This window comes from Mauremys mutica, chromosome 3 (genome assembly GCF_020497125.1).
Source record: "Mauremys mutica isolate MM-2020 ecotype Southern chromosome 3, ASM2049712v1, whole genome shotgun sequence".
Classification (NCBI taxonomy): domain Eukaryota; kingdom Metazoa; phylum Chordata; order Testudines; family Geoemydidae; genus Mauremys; species Mauremys mutica.
In genome coordinates, this window is record NC_059074.1 from 174806727 (window position 1) to 174830490 (window position 23764).

Consider the following 23764-nt stretch of genomic DNA (forward strand, 5'->3'; position numbering starts at 1 on the left):
AAAGAAGTTGGAGACGTTAACACTAAAAGGAGGTTTTAAAATACTTTAGCAGCCCTGTGCGAGACTCCAAAGAAAAATTTCTGGTGAGGAGAGAGAGAGGATAAAAAAGGAGAGGAGTTATGTGGTCACAAAAGTGAGAAAGTGATTGCTCACTGTCTTAAGCCAGGAATACTATTGGCAGGTGCCGTACATTCTTCCCCATAGGAGTTCAGTTTCAGCACTCATCCCATATTATTCCAGTTCCAGGCCTTTCCTAATTGGAAACGGCCAATTATGCCAAATTTTCCCAAACAGTAAGATATGGACAAACATCCACTCAGGAACAAAGTATTTCACTTATTTCACTTATGACCTAAACTCAGACTTTATCTGATCCAGAGTAGATTTGTTTTATTTTAAAAAAGCAAAACAAAAAATTGCACTAACCCACTCTTGCAGCAAACTTCACATTATAAATTGTTGATGAAGATTTCATTGAAGGTGCTGGTTTGGTGAAAAACATGTATTCCTGTATGTTTATCTGGGGTTATGGCTATTTTTGCAACTCAAAGTGGATTTTCACATCAATATTATTCTTAACCTAATGTATAGGGCCCTACCAAATTCACGGTCCATTTTGGTCAATTTCACAGCCACAGGATATTTAAAATAGTAAATTTCATGATTTCAACTATTTAAATATGAAATTTCACAGTGTTGTAATTGTAGGGGCCCTGTCCCAAAAAGGAGTTGTGTGTGGGAGGGGTGGTAACAAGGTTATGGGGCGGGGGGAGCATTTCAGTACTGCTACCCTTACTTCTGTGCTGCTGCTGGTGGCGGTGCTGCCTTCAGAGCTGGGCAGCTGGAGCGCGACGGCTGCAGGCCCCGGAGTTCAGCTCTGAAGGCAGAGCTGCCACTAGCAGCAGCGCAGAAGTAAGGATGGCATGGTACGGTATTGCCACTTTTACTTCTACACACTGCCTGCAGAGCTGGGCCCTCAGTCAGCAGCCTCCACTCTCTGGCTGCCCAGCGCTGAAGGCAGCAGTGCAGAAGCCACACACCCAGCTCTGAAGGCAGTGCCCTGCCAGCAGCAGCACAGAAGTAAGGGTGGCAATACTATGACCCCCCTGCAACTCCCTTTTGGGTAAGGACCCCCAATTTGAAAAACGCTGGTCTCTCCCGTGAAATCTGTATCGTATGGGGTAAGCACACAAAAGACCACGGGGGGGGGGGGGGGGAGGGAGGACCAGATTTCACAGTCCGGGATGCGTTTTGCATGTGAATTGGTAGGGCCCTACTAATGTATTAACTGTTAGAGTTATAGAGTAGTTACCACAACTAACCAATATTTTTGTCATGTATTTTGTATAAGGGTTATATTTACTGTAGCAACCTTAACTTGAAGTCAAATTTGAAGGAGGTTCAGGGGAAAGTGAAGAGGAGGAATGGACCATGACACCTTCTATAAGCCTGGCTGACTTATAACCCACCACAAAACATGGTCAGCTCAGATGAAAGTTTAAGTGCAGCTGGATCTTGACAACTGGATCTAGTGTCATCTCAACCTCACCCCTGCCTACACCTACAAAGAAGAGTGGGAGATAAGCTAAAGGAAAAGCCCTCCCGTATCTAGGAGGGGAAAGGGACATACTTTCCCGCTCTCTCAGAAGCCAGAAGTAGTCTAGGGAGTTGTGGGAGGGAGAGACAGACAAGTGAATGTGGACAATTATGTTTTCGGGAAAATACCTCAATCCTTTCCCCACCTCAGCTCTCGATCATAGAATATGTGAAATTCTGTCATACCAGCTTGCAGTTACCAAGCAAATTCACAAGTCCACTTTTAAAGCTTTACATGTATCGCTTTACAAATCTTTAAATGCCAAATTTAACCTTCAGATATGCTTTCACATGCCATCCATTCACTATAAGGAGAGTCAAGTGGGATCTCAGACTACAACTTGCCCCTATATAACCAAACCTCATAAGAAACCCTTTGAGTACAATTAATCCCATTTTACAGATGAGGAAACAAACACAGAAGTTAAATGATTCACCCAAGGTCACAGAGTGAATCAGTGTCGAAGTTGGGAACAGACCCCAGAAATCCCAACTCTCAGGCCTTGTCTACATTGGTTAGGGTTGCCAACTTTCTGATTGCCAAAAACCAGTTACCCTTGCCTTGCCCCAACCCCTGTCCCAAAGCCCCACCCCTGCTACGAAGCCCCACCCCCCACTCACTCCATCACCCCTCCCTCCGTTGCTCGCTCTCCCCCACCCTTGCTCACTTGCTCATTTTCACTGGGTTGGGGCAGTGGGTTGGGGTGCAAGCGGGGGTGAAGGCTCCGGCTGGAGGTGCGGGCTCTGAGGTAGGGCCAGGGATGAGAGGTTTGGGGTGCAGGAGGGGGTTCCAGGCTGGAGGATAGGGCTGAAGGGTTCAGAGTGTGGGAGGGGGCTCCCGTCTGGGGCAGGGGTGTGTGTGGAGGGGTGAGGGCTCCAGCTGGGGGTGCAGGCTCTGGTGCGGGGCCAGGGATGAGGGGTTTGGAGTTACAGGAGGGGATTCAGGGCTGTGGCATGTGTCCTGATTACAGATATAGGTGGCCAACCACAGATGCTGCAGCGACACAACCCCATAGTGTACACGGGGGAAGGCAAGATATGATACAATCTGCACCAGTGCAGCTTATCCTGATTCTAAGCAAGGGGGAGCTGTACCAGTGCAAATCCTGGCTTTCCCCATCTGCACAAGAGGCTGCACCAATGTGTAAAATCCAAGGCCAGAGAAGGCCCCAGTCACACATTAGATTCTGTAGCAAGGAATGATGCAAATTAAGCCCAACATGGCAGCCTAACTATGAAGTGATCTACTTCGGGGACTTAAGTCAGTCACACTGGAGTCTACTTATGTAGTTAACTCCCACCCATTAATGGCAAAACAGATTCAAATGCTACTAAGTTTTGAATTTTAAATTTTCTGTTTATTTACACAGTATTATATATCTTGCATGTGACACTTCATCTCATGACACAGCTATTACAGTGTCACTGAAAATAAGACTATTTTCCAGAGCCATCAAAATACCCATAGTACGGTATCAAACCAACATTATGACTACTATATTTATCATGCAGAGGAGATGACAAACAGAAGGGCCACTTCCAGCAAGAGCAATTACTTTGTCAGTTTCTTTCAGACAGGTAAGAGAAATGGAGTCAGAACAATGTCAGTGACAGCATTATTGCAATGGCAATTGTGTAATGGAAACAACAGATGTCTAGGACAATTTCAGAGACAAAGGTTTATTGTTAAGATGATGATAATGATGTGTTTATTGTATTGTAATATAAACTCTAAACTGTATTTGTTAGGTAAAAATATTATGAAAAGTACAGCCAACATATGAAATAGGGTTCTTTTTTTCCTCCCGAAGTTGAGTTATTCACCATTTTAAATACTTCTTCTCCAATTAAAATTAATAGGAATAAAATGCCTATAAAATGTCAATTTAAAAAAAAATTAAGATTACAGATTATTAAAAATGTCTGATAGTGCATGTCACAATAAAGTGGGTCTTAGTAGTATAAACAATATAATGCAAGTCAAAAATGTTCTCTTTTGGCATAGACCACTTGTTTACCTACACTAACCTGAATGCAGTTGAAAACTGAATCTTGAGAACTGAGATTGATAATTCATCTCTTTTTGGATTATTTCAGGCTACACTGAACATTATTAATTTTTACTTGGCTGAATGATACACATTAAATCCTACATGGTAATAGGTTTTGTGAAAACAAACAGTGCAGTCTTTACCTGAATTCTCTACAGAGGAGAGGATAAATGAGACGTTTATATGAATCTTCCACCGAATTATGCAATATTTTCATTAACTCTGGTTTTGCATAGCGTTTTGGTCTCCACCTGTACAAAAAAACCAAAAAAGGGCAGCATTAAACACTTCCACCACACCAACTCATAAATGTAGAGCTGGAATGAGCTTCAGGAGGTCATTTAGTCCAGCCTCCCTGCACTGAGGCAGAACAAGGATACCTAAATCATAACTGACAGGCATTTGTCTAATCTGTCCTTAAAAACCTTCAATAACGGGGATTCAAAAACCGCTCTGTTCCAGTGACTAACTATCCTTATACTGTAGTTAGAAAGTTGTTCCTAAAATTCCTTGCTGCAAACTAAGCTGATTATTTCTTGTCCTACCCTCAGTATAGAAGATCCCCTCGAGATAAGAAAGAAGACGCTTCCATAGTTTGAGAGAGAAAAAATAAAGACCAAAACAATTCTTTACTATGTATTGCTTCAGCATAATGTTCTGTAAATGCCAGTATTACTGCACCAATGCTGCTGTAAAGTTACACCCTCAATAATGAATTGAAGAAGGCACTGTAATTTGGCACATGCCTTTACTGTCAGAAAAGGTGAGGGGACTATGGACTTTTAGGGAACTGGTATTTCAGACTGTCTTCATTTTAAAGAAAATACTACAAAAATAAATTAAAACTTCCCTCTCACTTGGACTGAAAATAAAAAAGAACCAGTCAAACTTCATCCCAAATGTATGAATAAATCAGTTTTACATTTCCATTATGTGCACCTCATTTACAATTCCCCACTGCCTCAAATGTGACAAAGCATTTCCTGCGGAGGCCACTATTGAGTTATGGACGTGAATAGAGGGCAGCTAGTTAAGGAAGGCAACGAAGGTCATATAAAAGTTGAAGTGGTGAACTACAGACAGCTAAGGGAAAACAAATACAAAATTGAGTTAAAACATTTTCTTAACATCTGTATGAGTGAAAAGTCTATTTGTTTTGGAACAGCAAAAAAGCAAACATGTACCCAGTACATGCATTTTCTTTTTGTTCTGTTACTGGTATGCTTAAATTATACACCAAATTCCAGAGACTGGCAAAATCTCATTCAAAAATAATCTCCCAGAATTTTTTAAGCCATGCCCATCTTGTACCTTCTCTACTCTGGTGCAACTGTGTGGCTAGACAAGGCTCTGCTAAGATTTGCTACAAGACATCAACCCAAGCCACAGAAGTCAGATCTGAATTTCAAGCTTCCCCAAAATTCAGGTGTGATTAGATCCAAAGTTTTGGTTCTCACCAGGCTATTTTCTGAGTAACATTATTAGCAAGAACCCATGCAATCACCTACCAGACAAGAGAATTAAAGTTGTCCACTGAGCAGCTAAGAGGGACATGGCAGGATTTATTGCTCTCTCTCTCTCTCTATCTGGAAACATTCGGGTACATATCAGAAAACTGTTGTTAACAACATGAGAGAGTTGTGGCCATTTGAAAATCTGTCCAGCCATAAGTGCAGTTGAAAATTATTCCAATTTTTAAAAGATACAGAGTATTAATCTTGTCTGTACTGCTCTTACATGTAAAGCTAATTTAGAAAGATCCAGACTCCTAAACTTCTCTGAAACAGCCCAGACAAATTTTCAGTTGTTTAAGGAATTATCTCCTGAAATGGATTCTCTTCTTATGTATTTATATTTGAGTAGTAGTATGTGATCATCTAATTAGACACCATACCTTGATGCATATATACAAGGGGATTTAAAGATTACATGAGGACCGTGTTTCACCATTTCATTACTTTTGAGTGCTTAGCCTTATGACCTTAACATTGTAGTAACAATTTTTGGCCACAATTTTATTATACTTTGTTGCAGAGAGGATTTTTTGGTATACACATAAAACAGGCGCAGGGTTTACTTTGCTCTCGTTGCTACCCAATTCTATTACCAGAAATTTGTACAGGTGGTAAAACTGACTATACTGATGGAGACAGTAATGCATTTGGACAGCAGACATCAGGTTCCCCCTCTCTCTTGTTAAGGCTGATTAGTAGATCTCTTATCCACAAATAGCTCATCACAGCAGATATTTCTGACTGCATGCCACCTACGTATGACTAATAAAGTGCTTTTGTGATATTCAGTGAGAAGTCCTATAAATACTACAGAACCATATTCTACAATTCGTCATGAAACTAAAAACACCCAGAAGACGTATTCAATAAACAGCCTGTGAATAAATAGCATGTTTTTTAACCCACACACACGTTCCATTACTTGTGGGGAGAGAGAGAGAAGCAAAGTTTAACACTGGAATGGAGCTAAAGTACCTCTAGATAGCTCTTGAAAGATAATCTGAACCTAAATAATCTCTACTCAGTGAAGTGTTTTTTTCTGGAATATTTAATTAATTTCTAAAATACTTTAAGTGTGGCAATGGTCAGGAAAGTTGTTATGAAAATAGCATCTTCTTACTCAACAGGTCTTCTCTCTGAGTGCATCTTCTTACCCTAGGGAATAAGGTAAACATATCTGCACTCCTGTTGGGCCTGCATAGCAAATAACAGCTATGGGAGAGTGAGCTGGGTTCTATTTGGGCACACTCATCATCACGAGAATTGTTGAAGTTCAGCTGAGGAATCTTCGTTACGATGACTGAACCAAAAAGAACACAGCTGGTTTTCTAGACCCCAAGTCAAAAAGGCAGCACTATAATCTGTTTTCCTGAGAACTTAGATAATTATACATGGAAGGTGGAAGTCACCCACAAAAACAGCTATTTAAAGCATGATAACTCTGGCCTTATGTGGGATTTGAGAATTTCATCCTGAGAGGAAGGGAAAAAATAAAATCCACTCTCCCCTCAAGCCAAGTGATTCTATTTTTACAGAGTAACTTCTGAAAATCTAATCACACTTCAGTACAAATCCATCCTCCTCCTCAGTGATCAGTATGGTCCTGCTGCATAAGAGGGGGTTAGATACAGAGTCCGGGGTACTGCAGGAGGCAGCTCAACCTAAGCAGCCATTTTCTAGAATTTGGCCCAACCACAATGGCAGTTCTAGGGGTGGGTGCTCAGCCTATCACCCTCCAATTCCCCTTTTCCCCTCACTGGCATGCTATCTCTGAAGACTGCCTCAGGAGAACAAATTAAAGGTTAGTGTATTAACTACTAATTTAACAGGTAGGAGATAGCATTGTCTTGTGGAGAGGGCACTTTCCGCTCTCTGGATATTTGGATTCTAGTCTTGGTTACGCCACCAGCTTCTTGTTTAAGTTTAGGCATATAGCTCAATCTCTCTGTATTTTAGTTCCCCTTCTGTAAAATTTCATCTCAGACGAGTGTTGGGATGTTCTCTCCATAACTAATTGGAAGGAACTCAGATATTACAGTGATGAGAAGCAAGTGAATAGGTAGGTAATTGTGGATATAGGACACTGACATCTCTCTTCAAATCCTAGGAGGCACAAGAATAAGAAAAAAAGCTTTGGGATTTGCAGTCACCCACCTCAGAATAACACTACAGTAGAACCCCTATTAAAATGACTGGGGACTGAGGAGTTTGTAAAATCAACATCGCAACATTACAGTAGATATGATGCATAAATTGCAGAATGGTGCACTGCATTGTTCTCTTCTTGTCCTTCAAACCACTGCAAAGCAATTCCTAGTGCCCTGAAGGCATCAGAATGGGATAAGACATCAGCTTGTTTTTCATTTACTTTCACTTTTGTTATGTGATTTCTTTTTCATTTGTTTTCTGTAAGAAAAAATGGTTCATATAACTGGTCACTCATAAGAACATAAGAATGGCCATACTGGGTCAGACCAAAGGTCCATCCAGCCCAGTATCCTGTCTACCAACAGTGGCCAATGCCAGGTGCCCCAGAGGGAGTGAACCTAACAAGTAAAGATCAAGTGATCTCCACCCTCTGACAAACAGAGGCTAGGGACACCATTCCTTACCCATCCTGGCTAATAGCCATTAATGGACTTAACCTCCATGAATTTATCCAGTTCTCTTTTAAACCCTGTTATAGTTCTAGCCTTCACAACCTCCTCAGGCAAGGAGTTCCAAAGGTTGACTGTGCACTGTGTAAAGAACTTCCTTTTATTTGTTTTAAACCTGCTGCCCATTAATTTCATTTGGTGGCCCCTAGTTCTTATATTATAGGAACAAGTAAATAATTTTTCCTTATTCACTTTCTCCACACCACTCAAGATTTTATATACCTCTATCATATCCCCAATTAGTCTCCTCTTTTCCAAGCTGAAAAGTTCTAGCCTCTTTAATCTCTCCTCATATGGGACCCGTTCCAAACCCCTAATCATTTTAGTTTCCCTTCTCTGAACCTTTTCTAATGTCGGTATATCTTTTTTGAGATGAGGAGACCACATCTGTACGCCGTATTCAAGTTATGGGCGTACCATTAGACTGATGTTCATAAAATTAAGGTTCTACTGTATATTATATGACAGTCTCCTTTGTATAAATGTTAGCAAAGTGACAAAAAGTTAAAGCAGCATCTAAAATCTGTCCCCAAAGATATACAGTATTTAAAGCACTGGGTAAGAAATGAGAGATATCCTTATGTGAATTGCTGATGAATTTCAGTTACTGCAGATGAAACAACTGATAATAGGGGAAAAAATCTTTTGTAATAGTGTCATCCAAGAGGACTGCCTCCAATGTTCACAAATCAATTATATGGGATGAAGAGAGGTGGCACAAAGAATACTGACTGGGCTGCAAATCACAAAAGTAGACTTGGTGCACTGTATACATTGGAATCCCTACCTCAGAGCAGTCCAAAAAGACCCAGGTCTGGGTCTAATACAGTAAGCTACATAGTATTCCATTTGTACATGAGATGAATGAGAAGCTAAGATCAACCTGTCAAATTTAGAATGTGGGGTACCAGGGAGTGTATTCAGGGCCGGCTCCAGGGTTTTTGCTGCCACAAGCGGCGTGGAGGGAGAGGGGGAGAAGGAAAAAAAAAAGCCACGATTCTGATCGGCGACAGCTCCACCATGCCGCTTTCTTCTATGGCGGCAATTCGGCGGCACATCCTTCCCTCCGAGAAGGACTGAGGGACCCGCCGCCGAATTGCCGCTGAAGAGCCCGACATGCCGCCCTTTCCCCTTGGCCAGCCCAAGCACCTGCTTGCTGAGCTGGTGCCTGGAGCCAGCCCTGCGTGTATTTATTCTCATCCTCCTGTTCAGACCATTGTGCCAACATCATCAGAGTAACTGAAGATGGCTGGCCCAGGGTGGAGCAGCATCCATGTTCAGTAACATTAGGAAACTCTTCTGGTGATCAGATGTACACTCTGGGATCCAGTGGGAAAGCGTAGAATCTAGCATAGATTTTCATGCATCAAGATCTACTGGAATTGTCTCCTATGGAATTTTTTTGTTTGAGACAAAATAATTTGGCCCTTAATTAGAAAAACCTAAGCAAGATCATATATTGACTCTTGAGTCGAACATTCGATTTCTGAGGTCATTATTTCTCTTAGCACTGTAAGACTGACAAAAATATCTAAATTTACATTTTAAATTGTCATTCCTGTAGCAGCACAAACTGTTCCACTGACAGTGACTCATGCTGTTGATGAATTCTACTGTAGATGCAGCTTTTTAAGACTGTTACAGATATTTCCTTCCTACACTTTAGACCAAACTTTTTACCTCGCACTCTCCCTTATCTGTCTACCCCCTGCACTCTGGGAGCAGTGACGCAGCTCTGGGTGGGGAGGATGCGGACAGGGCTAAGGGGGCCGAGGCTGGAGCCACAGCTGAGAGCAGGGGCAGAGCTGAGGCTGGCAGCCAGGATCTAGGGCTCAGGGCCGGCAGTGGATCCCCGGGCAGGGGCCAGGAGCGGATCTGGGAGGCGCTCTCTCCCCACCCCATGTGGGGGCTGGCCTGGGGTATGCCCCACAGTTTGGGGACCTCTGCCATAGACAATGTTTTCACCTACTACAGTGGGAAACAGTTTAGTCTGTAGCGTCTATAAGAACTAAAATAGATTTTTAACTGTGATCAAGAATCATGACAGCTCTGAAAAGCCCAAGGACCTTACCATTAAGAAACACTATACTACTAGAGGAAACCACTTTTAATCACTCATACACTTTCTGTGGTGTATAATTTAAATTTCATATCATAGTATGTTATCCTCTTTATGTATTCAGCCATTAGCAAGGTCTTTCTTCCTGTCTGTGCACAATTTCACATTAACTAAATTTTACACATCAAGGTCAGGATTTCCAAGGATCCTTCACAATGGGAATTGGGTGCCTAACACCCTTTGGATCCTTGGAAAACCCCAGCTCCGGTATTTTGTGTATGCAAGCAAGATAAACAAATAAGGTCAGGAGAATATAACTTTGCAAAGCAGATGGCTGGGCTGCAGTTGACACTGAAGGGAAGGAAGCTGGGAAGGGAAGGGACCAAGACCTAGAAATAGCAAAGCACTGGAGAAAATATTACTATAACTAGGACTTAGAGCACATCTTTCACCATAGATTCTCAAAGCATTTGGCAAACGTTACACAAGCCTCACAACAGACAAGTTATCTTAAGAAAGTGACATGCCTGAAGTCATACAGAGACTCAGTAAGAAATGGAAATAGAACCTGAGTCCGGACTCCCAATTCAATGCTTTAACCACTAGCCTACATAAACAGCACACAGTCAGTTGTCAGGACATCTGTGATGGGAACTATGGGGAAACAGATCATATTTAGGTTTTTGGGTAATTAAAAATAATATTTAAGAAATAATATCAATAAATGACATTCCTGAAAGTATACAGAATACATTCCAAAGTATCAAATTATATAATGCCTTGGAAGTAGTTACACCTTCTTTATTTTAAAAAGTGTACTTTTCATTAGAAATAAGAATGTTTTTTCATATTTTTAGCACAAGGTTTTTAATGAATGAAGATAGACTATTTTAGACAGTATAATCAATACTTATGAATGTAACTAAGAAAAGCCATAGTAGGTCAGACCAATGGTCCATCTAAACCTATATAGTATCTTTTCATAGTGGCTGGTGCCAGATGTTTCAGAGCTTCAAAATATACTAATATTTTATCCTAAATGTTCTTCTATCACATGTCCCTGTACAAAGGGCATACTGTAAAAATTTCAGAATGCATTACAAAGTAAACCTTCAAATATTTTAGAATTTTAGATGCTTAAAGAATGCTGCCAGAATTCTCAAGATACTTCCAAAAACATCCTCCTCCTCAAAATAATAATAAGCCTGCAGTAGGTGGTAATACAGAATGAGATCTAGCTGTTCACAAATTTAAACTCATCTAATAAGTTAAACATTTGTTTCAACTATTTTCTTAATGTAACAAGACACGTGAGGTGCATTTTAGTATGCAGCTGTTTATAGAAAAATATGATTTCAGTAAGAATATATATACATATATATACACACACACACAGACCTTTCATTGACACACCACCTACAGAATTCATTCTTCACCCCGTCAGGAACATTGACCTTCACTGTCAGGATCTTCAGATTTTCCCCTCGGTTAATGGCCAGAATCTGAGTGCAAACATAAATGGCAAAGACAGATGACACACAAAATACCCAAAAGATAAACTTATCAAGTCAACATTTGTATACACATTTGCTTGACATTCTGGAGCAAGTCATGCTGCCTATATAGTAAAACAGTTCACAAAGTATTGGTTTGTACAAATAACATCCAAAATGTAACTTAGATAAAATCACGTCATAGCAGAATACAGTATATTGTTTCCCCAGAGTAAAGAATCCCAATTTCATTTTGAGAATCCAGTTTCTCTTTTATATATATATACACACATATGTACATGTATGTATACATATATTATATATAGAGACACACTCATATATATATATATATATATATATAAAATCAAAACAGGAAATTAGCCAGTTGTTAATTCACTGATTGATCCACTGAGGTGTTGCCCTTGTACAACCCCAGTTCAAACTTTCACTAAACGAAATGGAAAGTGATTCAAATCAAAACAGGAGACTACAGAAGAGACAGAGCTACATTTATCTCCTGGTTTCCTTATTTGTCCTGACAACAACCCAAATTAAAATCAGTCAGTTTGTAGCAGAATATGTGACAAGAAAGATAATCAGTTTAATTTGTAAAAGTTGAACTTTTCATTACTCATCCCTAGGAAACCTTAAAACATTTTGGACCTCATTTTCAAATTAATATTAATATACCAGCCTTTAAATCACTGCACATATCGAAGACACAATCATCTATGCTCACAAGAGAAAGAATCTGTGCACAAATGCAGCACTTACACTAATGAACTAGCAGGTCTGGAAAGAAAAAAATCTATTTCAATACACATTCTGGGTTTTTTATGGGCATCTGTGACTAAGATGCAAATCTGGGGTCACAATTCAAGAGGTAATTACTGGAAGTTTGTCACTATAAACCAAGGCTAAATCCCATTTAAGTCAATGGGAGCCTTTTCTATTTGGATCAAGTCCTATATTGGTATCTTATAGACAATGCAATCTCAGAATAAGGGATTTAATAAATGTAAAGCATGTAATTTGCATGCAACTGCATAGAAGAGAACACTGGTTTTTATACTTCAGTTTTATTTCCTTTTTTTCCTCTAAGTTAAACTCCACCAACACAGATTCCTTAAACATTAGACATGTAGATTCCATTAAAAAAAGCTGTTAAAAGTTGACATTCCTATATTGCTGCACATGTTGCTGTATATTACAGGCCATAAACACTGTCACAACAGAGCATTCTGTGTCAATCATGAACTTTAATTCAATCACTAGCTAATTCAGACATGTCACATATGTTAAATACAATGGTTTAAAATGACTCCAGGACATAGTACCAATTTATATTCCTCAGCTTTACTGTGCTTGTGACATACCAGGCCTGACATATCATTGAACAACAAAGCTAATAATAAAAATTGTATGTGAAATATTATAGCATCGGGTACCTTGACTGCCAAAGCAAACGTTTTCATGCAGAGATTAGAAAGACACATTTTTAACAAATCAAATACTTTCATGTTTATTCCAATTTTATATATATATATAAAAAGACAAAGTTAATGTCAAGCTAAAGTGAAATCAAAATGATGTTCAGGACAAACAACATATCTGATATAGAATTATAGTGTCACCATTCACAACATTATTATTAAGGGTCAGTGTTTAATTAAAACACTTTATTTACAAGAGCTTATAACTAGGCAGTAAAAATGCTCTGAGTTGGAACTTAGCAAAAAGAGTTCTCTCTCACTAGCAAATGTTTTTACCAAACTTAAAATGTAACACTCAATTTAGTCTGTTCTAAATGATGAGTGTCTACAGAAAAAAATATAAATTGAAAAGGGCCTCAATTAAATATGGCAAGCAGTTAGCCCATTTCCCCATGTCATGTACACTTTTGGCGGCAGATTCCACAAACAGCCACAATGAACATAAGCTACCATACATTTTTCTCCAACCCTAAATTGTGTCTGTATTAACAGACTGGAATAGATCCAATGGATAGGAGTTACACTATCATAGACTAATAACGAAAAAAATATCTTCTAAAAAACAAAACAGGAGCAGTGATTTAATCCAGTGACACAAAGAGATAAATCACACTTAGTTCTAGCTACTGAATGCATAACATCTTGTGTATTATTTCACAGAACTTCCTGATTACATATTTATCAGAGAGCCTTAAAATAAGCAGCAACAGTCTTGAATTAATATATTCCATTTATATCTTTCAGTAACTTTAAATATCTCTTTTGAATAGGGTGACCAAATAGCAACTGTGAAAAAACGGGACGGGGGTGAGGGGTAATAGGCGCCTATATAAGAAAAAGTCCCAAGAAACGGGACTCTCCCTATAAAAATGGGACATCTGGTCATCCTACTTTTGAATCACACATTTTAAATGGTATTGAAGCTATTATGCCTAAAACATGGTATTTTACATATCACTCTCCGCCTCCCCTGCCACACACCCAATTATGTCTTCCTGCCACACGGTATAGAAAAGAATCATAGAATCATAGATTCTCAGGGTTGGAAGGGACCTCAGGAGGTCATCTAGTTCAACCCCCTTTTCAAAGCAGGACCAAACCCAACTAAATCATCCCAGCCAGGGCTTTGTCAAGCCTGACCTTAAAAACCTCTAAGGAAGGAGATTCCACTACCTCCCTAGGTAACCCATTCCAGTTCTTCACCACCCTACTAGTGAAAAAGTTTTTCCTAATATCCAACCTAAACCTCCCCCTCTGCAACTTGAGACCATTACTCCTTGTTCTGTCATCTTCTACCACTGAGAACAGTCTAGATCCATCCTCTTTGGAACCCCCTTTCAGGTAGTTGAAAGCAGCTATCAAATCCCCCCTCATTCTTCTCTTCTGCAGACTAAACAATCCCAGTTCCCTCAGCCTCTCCTCATAAGTCATGTGCTCCAACCCCCTAATCATTTTTGTTGCCCTCCGCTGGACTCTCTCCAATTTATCCACATCCTTCTCGTAGTGTGGGGCCCAAAACTGGACACACGACTCCAAATGAGGCCTCACCAGTGCTGAGTAGAGGGGAATGATCACATCCCTCGATCTGCTGGAAATGCCCCTACTTATACAACCCAAAATGCCATTAGCCTTCTTGGCAACAAGGGCACACTGTTGACTCATATTCAGCTTTTCGTCCACCGTAACCCCTAGGTCCTTTTCTGCAGAACTGCTGCCCAGCCATTCGGTCCCTAGTCTGTAGCAGTGCATGGGATTCTTCCGTCCTAAGTGCAGGACTCTGCACTTGTCCTTGTTGAACCTCATCATATTTCTTTTGGCCCAATCCTCTAATTTGTCTAGGTCCCTCTGTATCCTAGCCCTACCCTCCAGCGTATCAACCACTCCTCCCAGTTTAGTGTCATCTGCAAACTTGCTAAGGGTGCAGTCCACACCATCCTCCAGATCATTAATGAAGATATTGAATAAAACCGGCCCCAGCACCGACCCTTGGGGCACTCCACTTGATACCGGCTGCCAACTAGACATGGAACCATTGATCACTACCCATTGAGCCCGACCATCTAGCCAGTTTTCTATCCACCTTACTGTCCATTCATCCAGCCCATACTTCTTTAACTTGCTGGCAAGAATACTGTGGGAGACTGTATCAAAAGCTTTGCTAAAGTCCAGAAATAGTACATCCACTGCTTTCCCCTCATCCACAGAGCCGGTTATCTCGTCATAGAAGGCAATTAGGTTAGTCAGGCATGACTTGCCCTTGGTGAATCCATGCTGACTGTTCCTGATCACTTTCCCCTCCTTTAAATGGTTCAGGATTGATTCCTTGAGGACCTGTTCCATGATTTTTCCAGGGACTGAGGTGAGACTGACTGGCCTGTAGTTCCCTGGATCTTCCTTCTTCCCTTTTTTAAAGATGGGCACTACATTAGCTTTTTTCCAGTCATCCGGGACTGCCCCCGATCGCCATGATTTTTCAAAGATAATGGCCAATGGTTCTGCAATCTCATCGGCCAACTCCTTTAGCACCCTCGGATGCAGCGCATCCGGCCCCATGGACTTGTGCTCGTCCAGCTTTTCTAAATAGTCCCGAACTACTTCTTTCTCCACAGAGAGCTGGTCACCTCCTCCCCATACCGTGCTGCAGAGTGCAGCTGTCTGGGAGCTGACCTTGTCTGTGAAGACAGAGGCAAAAAAAGCATTGAGTACACTAGCTTTCTCCACATCCTCTGTCACTAAGAAGAATGAAAGAGACTAGTGCATAAGCACTAGTATGTTTACAGCAAGTCAGACAATGTCAAGATGTTGTGGTGGAGGTTCATTCTATTATTTATATTGTGGCAGTGACTAAAATATGCTAAATCCTGTACATATATAAGTCCCCTACCTGAACAGCTAGCATCCTAGAAGAAGGGCAGGATATGTTGACCTCTTTCCTCTTAGGGTATGTCTACACAGCAACTAGACACCCTTGACTGGCCCATGCCAGGGAACTCAGACTTGTGGTTGTTTCATTGCTGTGTAGACTTCCGGGTTCAAGCCCGGGCCCAGGACCGTGCGAGGTGGGCGAGTCCCAGAGCTCAGGCTCCAGCCCGAGTCCGGAAGTCTACACTGCAATGAAACAGTTCCGCATCTCAAACCCTGCGAGCCTGAGTCAACTGGCATGGACCAGCCACAGGTGTCTAGTTGTTGTGTAGATAGACATACCCTTAGAGAAAAAAGGTGCATAACTATCATCTTTAATGTATAGCAAAATCTTCCAGAGAGGCGGCACCCTCAGGAAAGGTAAAGCTACACATACAGCGAAGCTGACATTGGGTCGTTATTTTTCAAGACCTATATTTTAATTTTTTTTTTAATTCAGCAACCAGGAATTATCTTTTTTTCTCTACCCAGTTCAGTTCATATCCTTCCTTAGATGCAATTAAAGTTTTCACTAGTACAGTAAAAGCTTTTTTATCCAGCATGCTGGGACAATAGGGGGGGCACCAGTAAGTGAAAATTCCAGTTAACTAAGAGAGAGGGAGTTTGGGTGCAAAAGGGGGTGCGGGGCTGGGTATTGGGGCACAGGAGGGGGGTGCAGAGTTCTGACTCTGGGAGGGAGTTTTGGTGTGGGAGGGGACTCGGGGCAGGGGGCTGGGGCTAGGCCGTGGGAGTGGATGTAGGGTGCCAGATCTGGGTGGCACTCACCTCGGGTGGCTCCCCACAAGCAGCCTTGTCCCTGCTGCTCCTAGGCAGAGGCATGGCTAAGCGGCTCTGCGCGCTGCCTCCACCCACAGGTGCTGCACACGCAGCTCCCATTGGCTGCGGTTCCCAGCAAATAGGAGATGTGGAGCCAGCACTCAGGGAAGGCAGGGGCAGTGCGCAGAGCCGCTTAGCCACACCTCTGCCTAGGAGCAGCAAAGACAGGTTCGCTGCTTGCGGGGAGCTACCAGAGGTGAGTGCCACCCGGATCCGGCACCCCCTCCCATGCCCCAACCTCCAGCCCCGCACCCCCGTCCCATACTCCAAACTCCTGGTGGCCGTTCTTCCGCCTAGGAGCAGCAGGGACATGTTGCCGCTTCCGGGGAGCCATGCAGAGCCAGATAGGGAGTCTGCCAGGCCCGTGCCAACTGGACTATAAACCGGACTTTCAATGAAGATCAGAAATGCTGGTTTATAGAGCTTTCTGGATGGTAAAGTACCAAATAACACAGCTTTTACTGTACTGTGTTACTCACACTACAAATCTAGAATAAGAACAACTTACTCTGTACTTTTACATACATGATTCTGAATGGCAGAATTAAGGTTGTTCATAGAACTTTAACTCTGAGTATTGCCTAACTTGAATGCTTAGCATTCTCAGTGTAATTTTTATGTAGGGAATTTTTTTTTATTTATTTCACAGATTCTTCCTAAAGTTTCCAAGTTCTCCACATCACTTACAGACATGCTTCTTAAAAAACAATGGACTGAAAAAGAGGATTTCTTTGAATCCCCTCTTCTCTCTTCAGTGCATATTTTATATGGCCTCCTTAATATGGAAGATCACAACATTCTTTACTGAAAGTCATAACAGGTACGGGAGAAAAGAAGTTATTTAAAGAGGAAATGACTTGCACTGTTTAGGAAGGAAGGAGAGTTCTAATCCAGAGCACCACAAGTGAAAGTGTGACCACATAGCTTTCAGGGTTGCAAGGATTGGGTAGGAAATAAATTCAGGGTGAGGAATGACTAAGATTTTCAGAAATCGAGGGCCAAGTTGAAAGAGAAATAAAATACTAGGTGAAAAAACAAAAAAAAGACGGTTACTCACCTTTGTAACTGTTGTTCTTCGAGATGTGTTGCTCATATCCATTCCAATTAGGTGTGCGCGCACTGCGTGCACGTTCGTCGGAAGATTTTTACCCTAGCAACACTCGGTGGGTCGGCCGGGTCACCCTCTGGAGTGGCGCCGTTATGGCGGTGAATATATACCCCTGCCGACCCAACGGCCCTTCAGTTCCTTCTTGCCGGCTACTCCGACAGAAGGGAAGGAGGGCGGGTTTGGAATGGATATGAGCAACACATCTCGAAGAACAACAGTTACAAAGGTGAGTAACCGTCTTTTCTTCTTCGAGTGCTTGCTCATATCCATTCCAGTTAGGTGACTCCCAAGCCTTACCTAGGTGGTGGGGTCGGAGTGAGATGCCGCAGAATGTAGAACTGCTGAGCCAAATGCTGCGTCATCTCTGGACTGTTGTACCAATGCGTAATGTGACGCAAAGGTGTGAACTGAGGACCAGGTAGCTGCACGACATATCTCCTGGATGGGTACATGAGCGAGGAAGGCAGCAGATGAAGCCTGAGCCCTAGTAGAATGGGCAGTGAGGTGGCTCATTGGAACGTGAGCCAAGTCATAGCAGGTACGGATGCACGACGTCACCCAAGATGAAATCCTCTGGGAGGAGACAGGTAGGCCCTTCATTCGATCTGCCACCGCAACGAAGAGTTAGGGTGTTTTACGAAAGGGCTTTGTTCAATCGATATAAAAGGCGAGAGCCCTACGGACATCTAGGGAGTGCAGTTGCTGCTCCCGGAGTGATGAGTGTGGCTTCGGGAAGAAGACCGGAAGGAAGATATCTTGATTGATATGAAAGGCCGATACCACTTTAGGGAGGAAGGCCGGATGTGGTCACAGCTGTACCTTGTCCTTGTGAAACACTGTATATGGGGAGTCCACAGTGAGAGCCCGAAGTTCGGAGACTCGTCTTGCCGATGTAATGGCTACGAGGAACGTTGTCTTCCAGGATAGGTACAGCAGCGAGCAGGTTGCTAGCGGCTCGAAGGGAGCAGCCATAAATTTGGCTAGAACTAGATTGAGATCCCAGGTTGGGGCGGGGCGGCGGACCTGTGGGTATAAACGCTCCAAGCCCTTGAGGAACCTCGAAACCATGGGGTGAGAGAAGACCGAACAGCCGCGCTCCCCTGGGTGGAAGGCAGAGATGGCCACCAAGTGCACCTTTATTGATGAAACCGCTAGGCCGTGTTGTTTTAAGGACCAGAGGTAGTCCAAGATGGTAGGAACTGGTACCTTGGTGGGAACAACGTTACGCTGATCGCACCAGCAGGAGAAACGCCTCCACTTGGCCAGATATGTTAACCTAGTGGAGGGTTTCCTACTACCCAGGAGTACTTGCTGTACCGAGGCAGAGCAGCGTAACTCGGACTGGCTTAACCATGCAGCAACCATGCTGTGAGGTGAAGAGACTGCAGGTCTGGGTAGTGAAGTCTGCCGTGGTCCTGAGTTATGAGATCCGGCCAAAGAGATAGGGGGACTGGGTTGGCCACCGACAGGTCGAGCAACATGGTGTACCAGTGTTGCCTCAGCCATGCTGGAGCGATCATGATCAGGTGGGCTCTGTCTCTGCGGAGCTTGAGCAGGGCCCTGTGAACCAGCGGGAACGGTGGAAAGGTGTAAAGTAGATGGCTCGTCCACGGTATCAGAAATGTGTCTGAGAGGGAGCCCGGTGAGAGTCCCTGGAAGGAGCAGAACACATGGCATTTCCTGTTCTCGCGGGAGGCGAAGAGGTCTATGCGGGGAGAACCCCGCTTCCGGAAAACAGAATGGATAACGTCCGGATGAATCGACCACTCATGAGACAGGAAGGATCTGCTGAGGTGATCCGCCAGAGTGTTCCAAACCCCTGGGAGAAAAGACGCTACCAGGTCGATCGAGTGGGCTATGCAAAAGTCCCAGAGCTGGATAGCTTCCTGACAAAGGAGGGAGGAACGTGCTCCGCCCTGCTTGTTTATGTAAAACATGGCCGTTGTGTTGTCTGTGAACACTGAGACACAACGGCCTTGTATATGCTCTCGAAACGCCTGGCACGCGAGGCGGACTGCCCTCAGCTCCCGCACATTGATGTGCAAGGTCAGTTCTTGAGCTGACCAAAGGCCTTGAGTGCGGAGATCCTCGAGGTGGGCACCCCAACCCAGAGGTGACGCGTCCATGGTCAGGGCCATTGAAGGTTGAGGCGGGTGGAATGGCATCCCTGCACAGACCAGGGTGGGCATCAGCCACCAGGCCAGGGAGCCTAGGATGCTCGGGGGGATCGTGAGGATCGTGTCTATGCTGTCTCTGCCCGGTTGGTATACCGAGGTGAGCCAAGTTTGAAGGGGACGGAGGCGTAGTCTGGCGTGTTTGGTCACGAACGTGCAGGCAGCCATGTGCCCTAGGAGGCCGAGACAAGTGCAAGCCGAAGTTGTCGGAAAGTTTTGTAGGCCTTGGATAATTGATTCCATCGCCTGAAACTGAGGCTGTGGTAAGCAGGCTCTGGCGAGATTGGAGTCCAGGATGGCCCCAATGAAGTCCATTCTCTGTGTGGGAACCAGAGTGGATTTCTCTATATTGATCATCAGGCCTAATCGCCTGAATAGGTCCTTGACGATGCCCACATGACAGGTAACTTGGGTCTCGGAGGTCCCTCGAATGAGCTAATCGTTGAGATACGGGAAGACGTGTACCTGACGACGACAGAGGGAGACGGCGACTACAGCCATGCATTTTGTGAATACTCGTGGGGCTGTAGAGAGGCCAAACGGAAGGACCGTAAATTGAAAATGTTGATGGTTGACCACAAAACGGAGGTACCGTCTGTGTGGTGGGTAAATAGCGATGTGAAAATACGCGTCCTTCATATCGAGGGCGGCATACCAGTCTCCGGGATCCAAAGACGGGATGATGGTCCCCAGGGATACCATGCGGAACTTCAACTTTATCATGAATTTGTTGAGTCCTCGCAGGTCTAGGATAGGTCTCAGACCTCCCTTCGCCTTGGGGATTAGGAAATAGCGGGAATAAAATCCCTTGCCCCTCGAGTCTTTCGGTACCTCCTCTGTAGCTCCCATGGTAAGGAGCGTCCGTACCTCTTGCAAGAGGAATTGCTCGTGAGAGGGGACCCTGAAGAGGGACGAGGATGGGGGATTAGAGGAGGGCGGCGAAATAAACTGGAGGTGGTATCCCAATTCTACCGTGCGCAGGACCCAACGATCCGATGTTAGTTGGGTCCACGCAGGGAGAAAATGGGAGAGGCAGTTGTAAAAAGGTGGAAAAGGATCCTGGGAAACAACTGGTACGCCGTCCTCGGGCGTCCCTTCAAAAGTTCGGTTTGGGTCCCGCGGGTGGTTTGCGGGGACCCTGATTTTGACCCCCTTGGGGCCCAGATTGCCGTCTGCGATTCCCCTGGCCGCGCCTTCTGACGAAGTCCTGTCGCAGCCTAGGCGGGGGGTAAGCGCAGTGAGGCTGAGGACGGAAGGACCTGCACTGAGTCACCGGGGTGTGCATTCCCAGCGAGCGCATGATCACCCTGTTGTCCTTTAGGCTTTGCAGGGTCAGTCTTTTCAGAAAATAGGCCTTGGCCTTCAAAGGGCAAGTCTTGTATAGTCTGTTGTAACTCGGGTGGAAGGCCTTATACCTGAAGCATGATATTCTCCTCATGGCCACTCCTGAAGCCAGAGTCCTGGCTGCGGAGTCGGCTGCGTCCAGTGAGGCTTGGAGAGAGGTTCTCGCTACCTTCTTTCCTTCCTCCAAGAGGGCTGCAAACTCCTGGTGGGAGTCTTGGGGAACTAGCTCCGTGAATTTTCCAACCGCCACCCAGGTGTTGTAGTTGTAACGACTAAGTAGGGCTTGCTGGTTTGCCACCCTGAGTTGGAGGCCTCCGGCAGAGTATACTTTGCGACCCAATAAGTCCATGCGCCTAGCCTCCTTTGACTTTGGAGCAGGAGCTTGCTGGCCATGGCGCTCCCTTTCGTTGACCGATTGAACGACAAGGGAGAAGGGTGCACGTAAAGATACTCGTACCCCTTAGAGGGTACCATGTACTTCCACTCAACTCCTCTGGCTGTGGGCAGAATAGAGGCTGGGGATTGCCAGATGGTATCGGCGTTCGCCTGAATAGTACGAATAAAGGGCAAGGCCACTCTTGTGGGCGTGTCAGCTGATAAAATATCCACCACAGGGTCTTCTATTTCCGGGACCTCCTCCACCTGAAGATTCATGTTCTGAGCCACCCGACTCAGAAGGTCCTGATGGGCCCTCAGGTCAATTGGGGAGGGCCGGAGGAGGATGTCCCCGCCACCGCCTCATCTGGAGAGGAGGAAGAGGAGAAAGGACAAGAGGGTCCTGCCAGGGACAAGAGGGTCCTGCGGGGGCTCTTGTTCTTGGGCGGTGTCAAGTTCAGGTGGGACCTGGGAGTCTGTCGGTGGAACGGAAGCCTCATCCATATCTGCAGGAGGGGGGAGGCTTACTGTCGCCTCTGGCACCCAGTGTTCTGATGGCACGGAGCATGATGCCTCTGGGGGCGCACCTTGGGCTTGGTGATACGCCCAAAGTGTCCAGAACGACCACTGATGGGGGCCTTGTTCTTGGCCTTGGGTCTCCTGGAAGACTTGGCTGGGCATGTCTGAGTCACAGTCCTGTGCATAGGAAGCACTGCCAGCATGAGATGACACTGAGGTGCGTCTAGACGGCCACGGAGGAGCTGAGAAACCCTGAGAAGGGGCCACGTCTCTCGATGGACTTTCTCAGGGCGGCACCGGAGAGCGGTACCGGGCGCCATAATGGTACCGGGAATGAGACCAGGACCTGCAACCGTATTGGTGCCGGGAGGTCGACCGGGATCTTGAAGCTCGACACCTGGAGCGGCTGCAAGGAGGCGCGGTGCCGGGAACAGTGCCGGGAGCTGGATCGGTACCGGGAGTACCGGGCCGGCGAACGGGACACTGAGCGGTGCCGCGAGTGCGACCGGTACCGTGATGGAGAGCGGTGCCGGGACTGCGAGCGGTGTCGGGACAGGGATTGGCGACAGGACCAAGAATGCCGGTGGGACCGAGATCTTGATCAGTGCCTCTCAGTGGTGCCAATGGAGGGTGGCCTCAGCAGGGCAGGCTTGCCAATAGACTGAATGACCCGCACCAGCAGTGCCGGGGGTTAAGGCAGTGCGGACTCCGTCAGCGCGATTAAATCCCTCGCCGTGGAAAAGGTCTCCGGCGTGGAGGGGATAGTGAGCTCGACCACAGCGTGCGCCAGGGAGCTTTCAGGCACCAGACTCAACGGCCCTTGCGGGACCGGAATCGACGGTGCCGAAGCTGGCAGTGCCACAGCAGGTGTCGGTGCTGGGCGGTCCAACTTAGGCGGGTGCTCCGACTGTGGTGCAGGCGGCACCGAAGCAGCGGAAGTCTTATGATGCTTCTTGACCCGCGGGGAGAGGGAATGGTGCCGAGCAGACATCGGTGCCGGCAACGGTCAGTGCCGAGGGGCCTTAGCGTAGAGGGGCGATCCGGAGCCGAAAGAGCGCTTCTCCCTGATGTAGATTGTTCAGCGCTCGGTGCTGAGGGCATTGGACTAAGAGCTGCCTCCATCAGGAGCTGTTTGAGATGAAAGTCCCGCTCCTTCTTCGTCCTCGGCTTAAAGGCCTTACAGATCCGGCTCTTATCTGAGAGATGGGATTTCCCAAGGCACTTAAGGCAGGAGACGTGGGGATCTCCCGTTGGTATCGGCTTATGGCAGGCCGAGCACGGTTTGAAGCCCGGTGACCCGGGCATGAGCCTCGGTACCGGGTGCGGGGAAGGGGCTAATCCCCGATCCCCTCGCAACTATATACACTAACTATATTATAGAAACGACTAAAACTAACTACAACTATAAAAATTGGAACTATATACACAACTATTAGTAAGGAACTACGAGTAGGCTAGGGAAGTGGAGATCAGCTAAGCCGCGCTCCACTGTTCCAACGACCGACACGGGCGGTAAGAAGGAACTGAAGGGCCGTTGGGTCGGCAGGGGTATATATTCACCGCCATAACGGCGACCCGGCCGACCCACCGAGTGTTGCTAGGGTAAAAATCTTCCGACGAACGTGCACGCAGCGCATGCACAC

The 23764-nt window shown here is 45.2% G+C and overlaps 1 protein-coding gene across 3 annotated transcripts in view; it reads right to left on the reverse strand.

The window, feature by feature from the left end:
• Positions 1–23764, reverse strand: part of SRBD1 (S1 RNA binding domain 1) — a 257032-nt gene that overhangs the window by 165572 nt on the left and 67696 nt on the right. For all 3 annotated transcript variants that reach the window (XM_045011858.1, XM_045011857.1, XR_006578521.1), the window contains exons 12-13: positions 11276–11379; positions 3791–3898 (exon numbers count right to left, since the gene is read on the reverse strand). In XM_045011858.1, coding sequence (XP_044867793.1) covers positions 3791–3898; positions 11276–11379 — 212 coding nt within the window. The remainder of the gene's footprint in view (positions 1–3790; positions 3899–11275; positions 11380–23764) is intronic.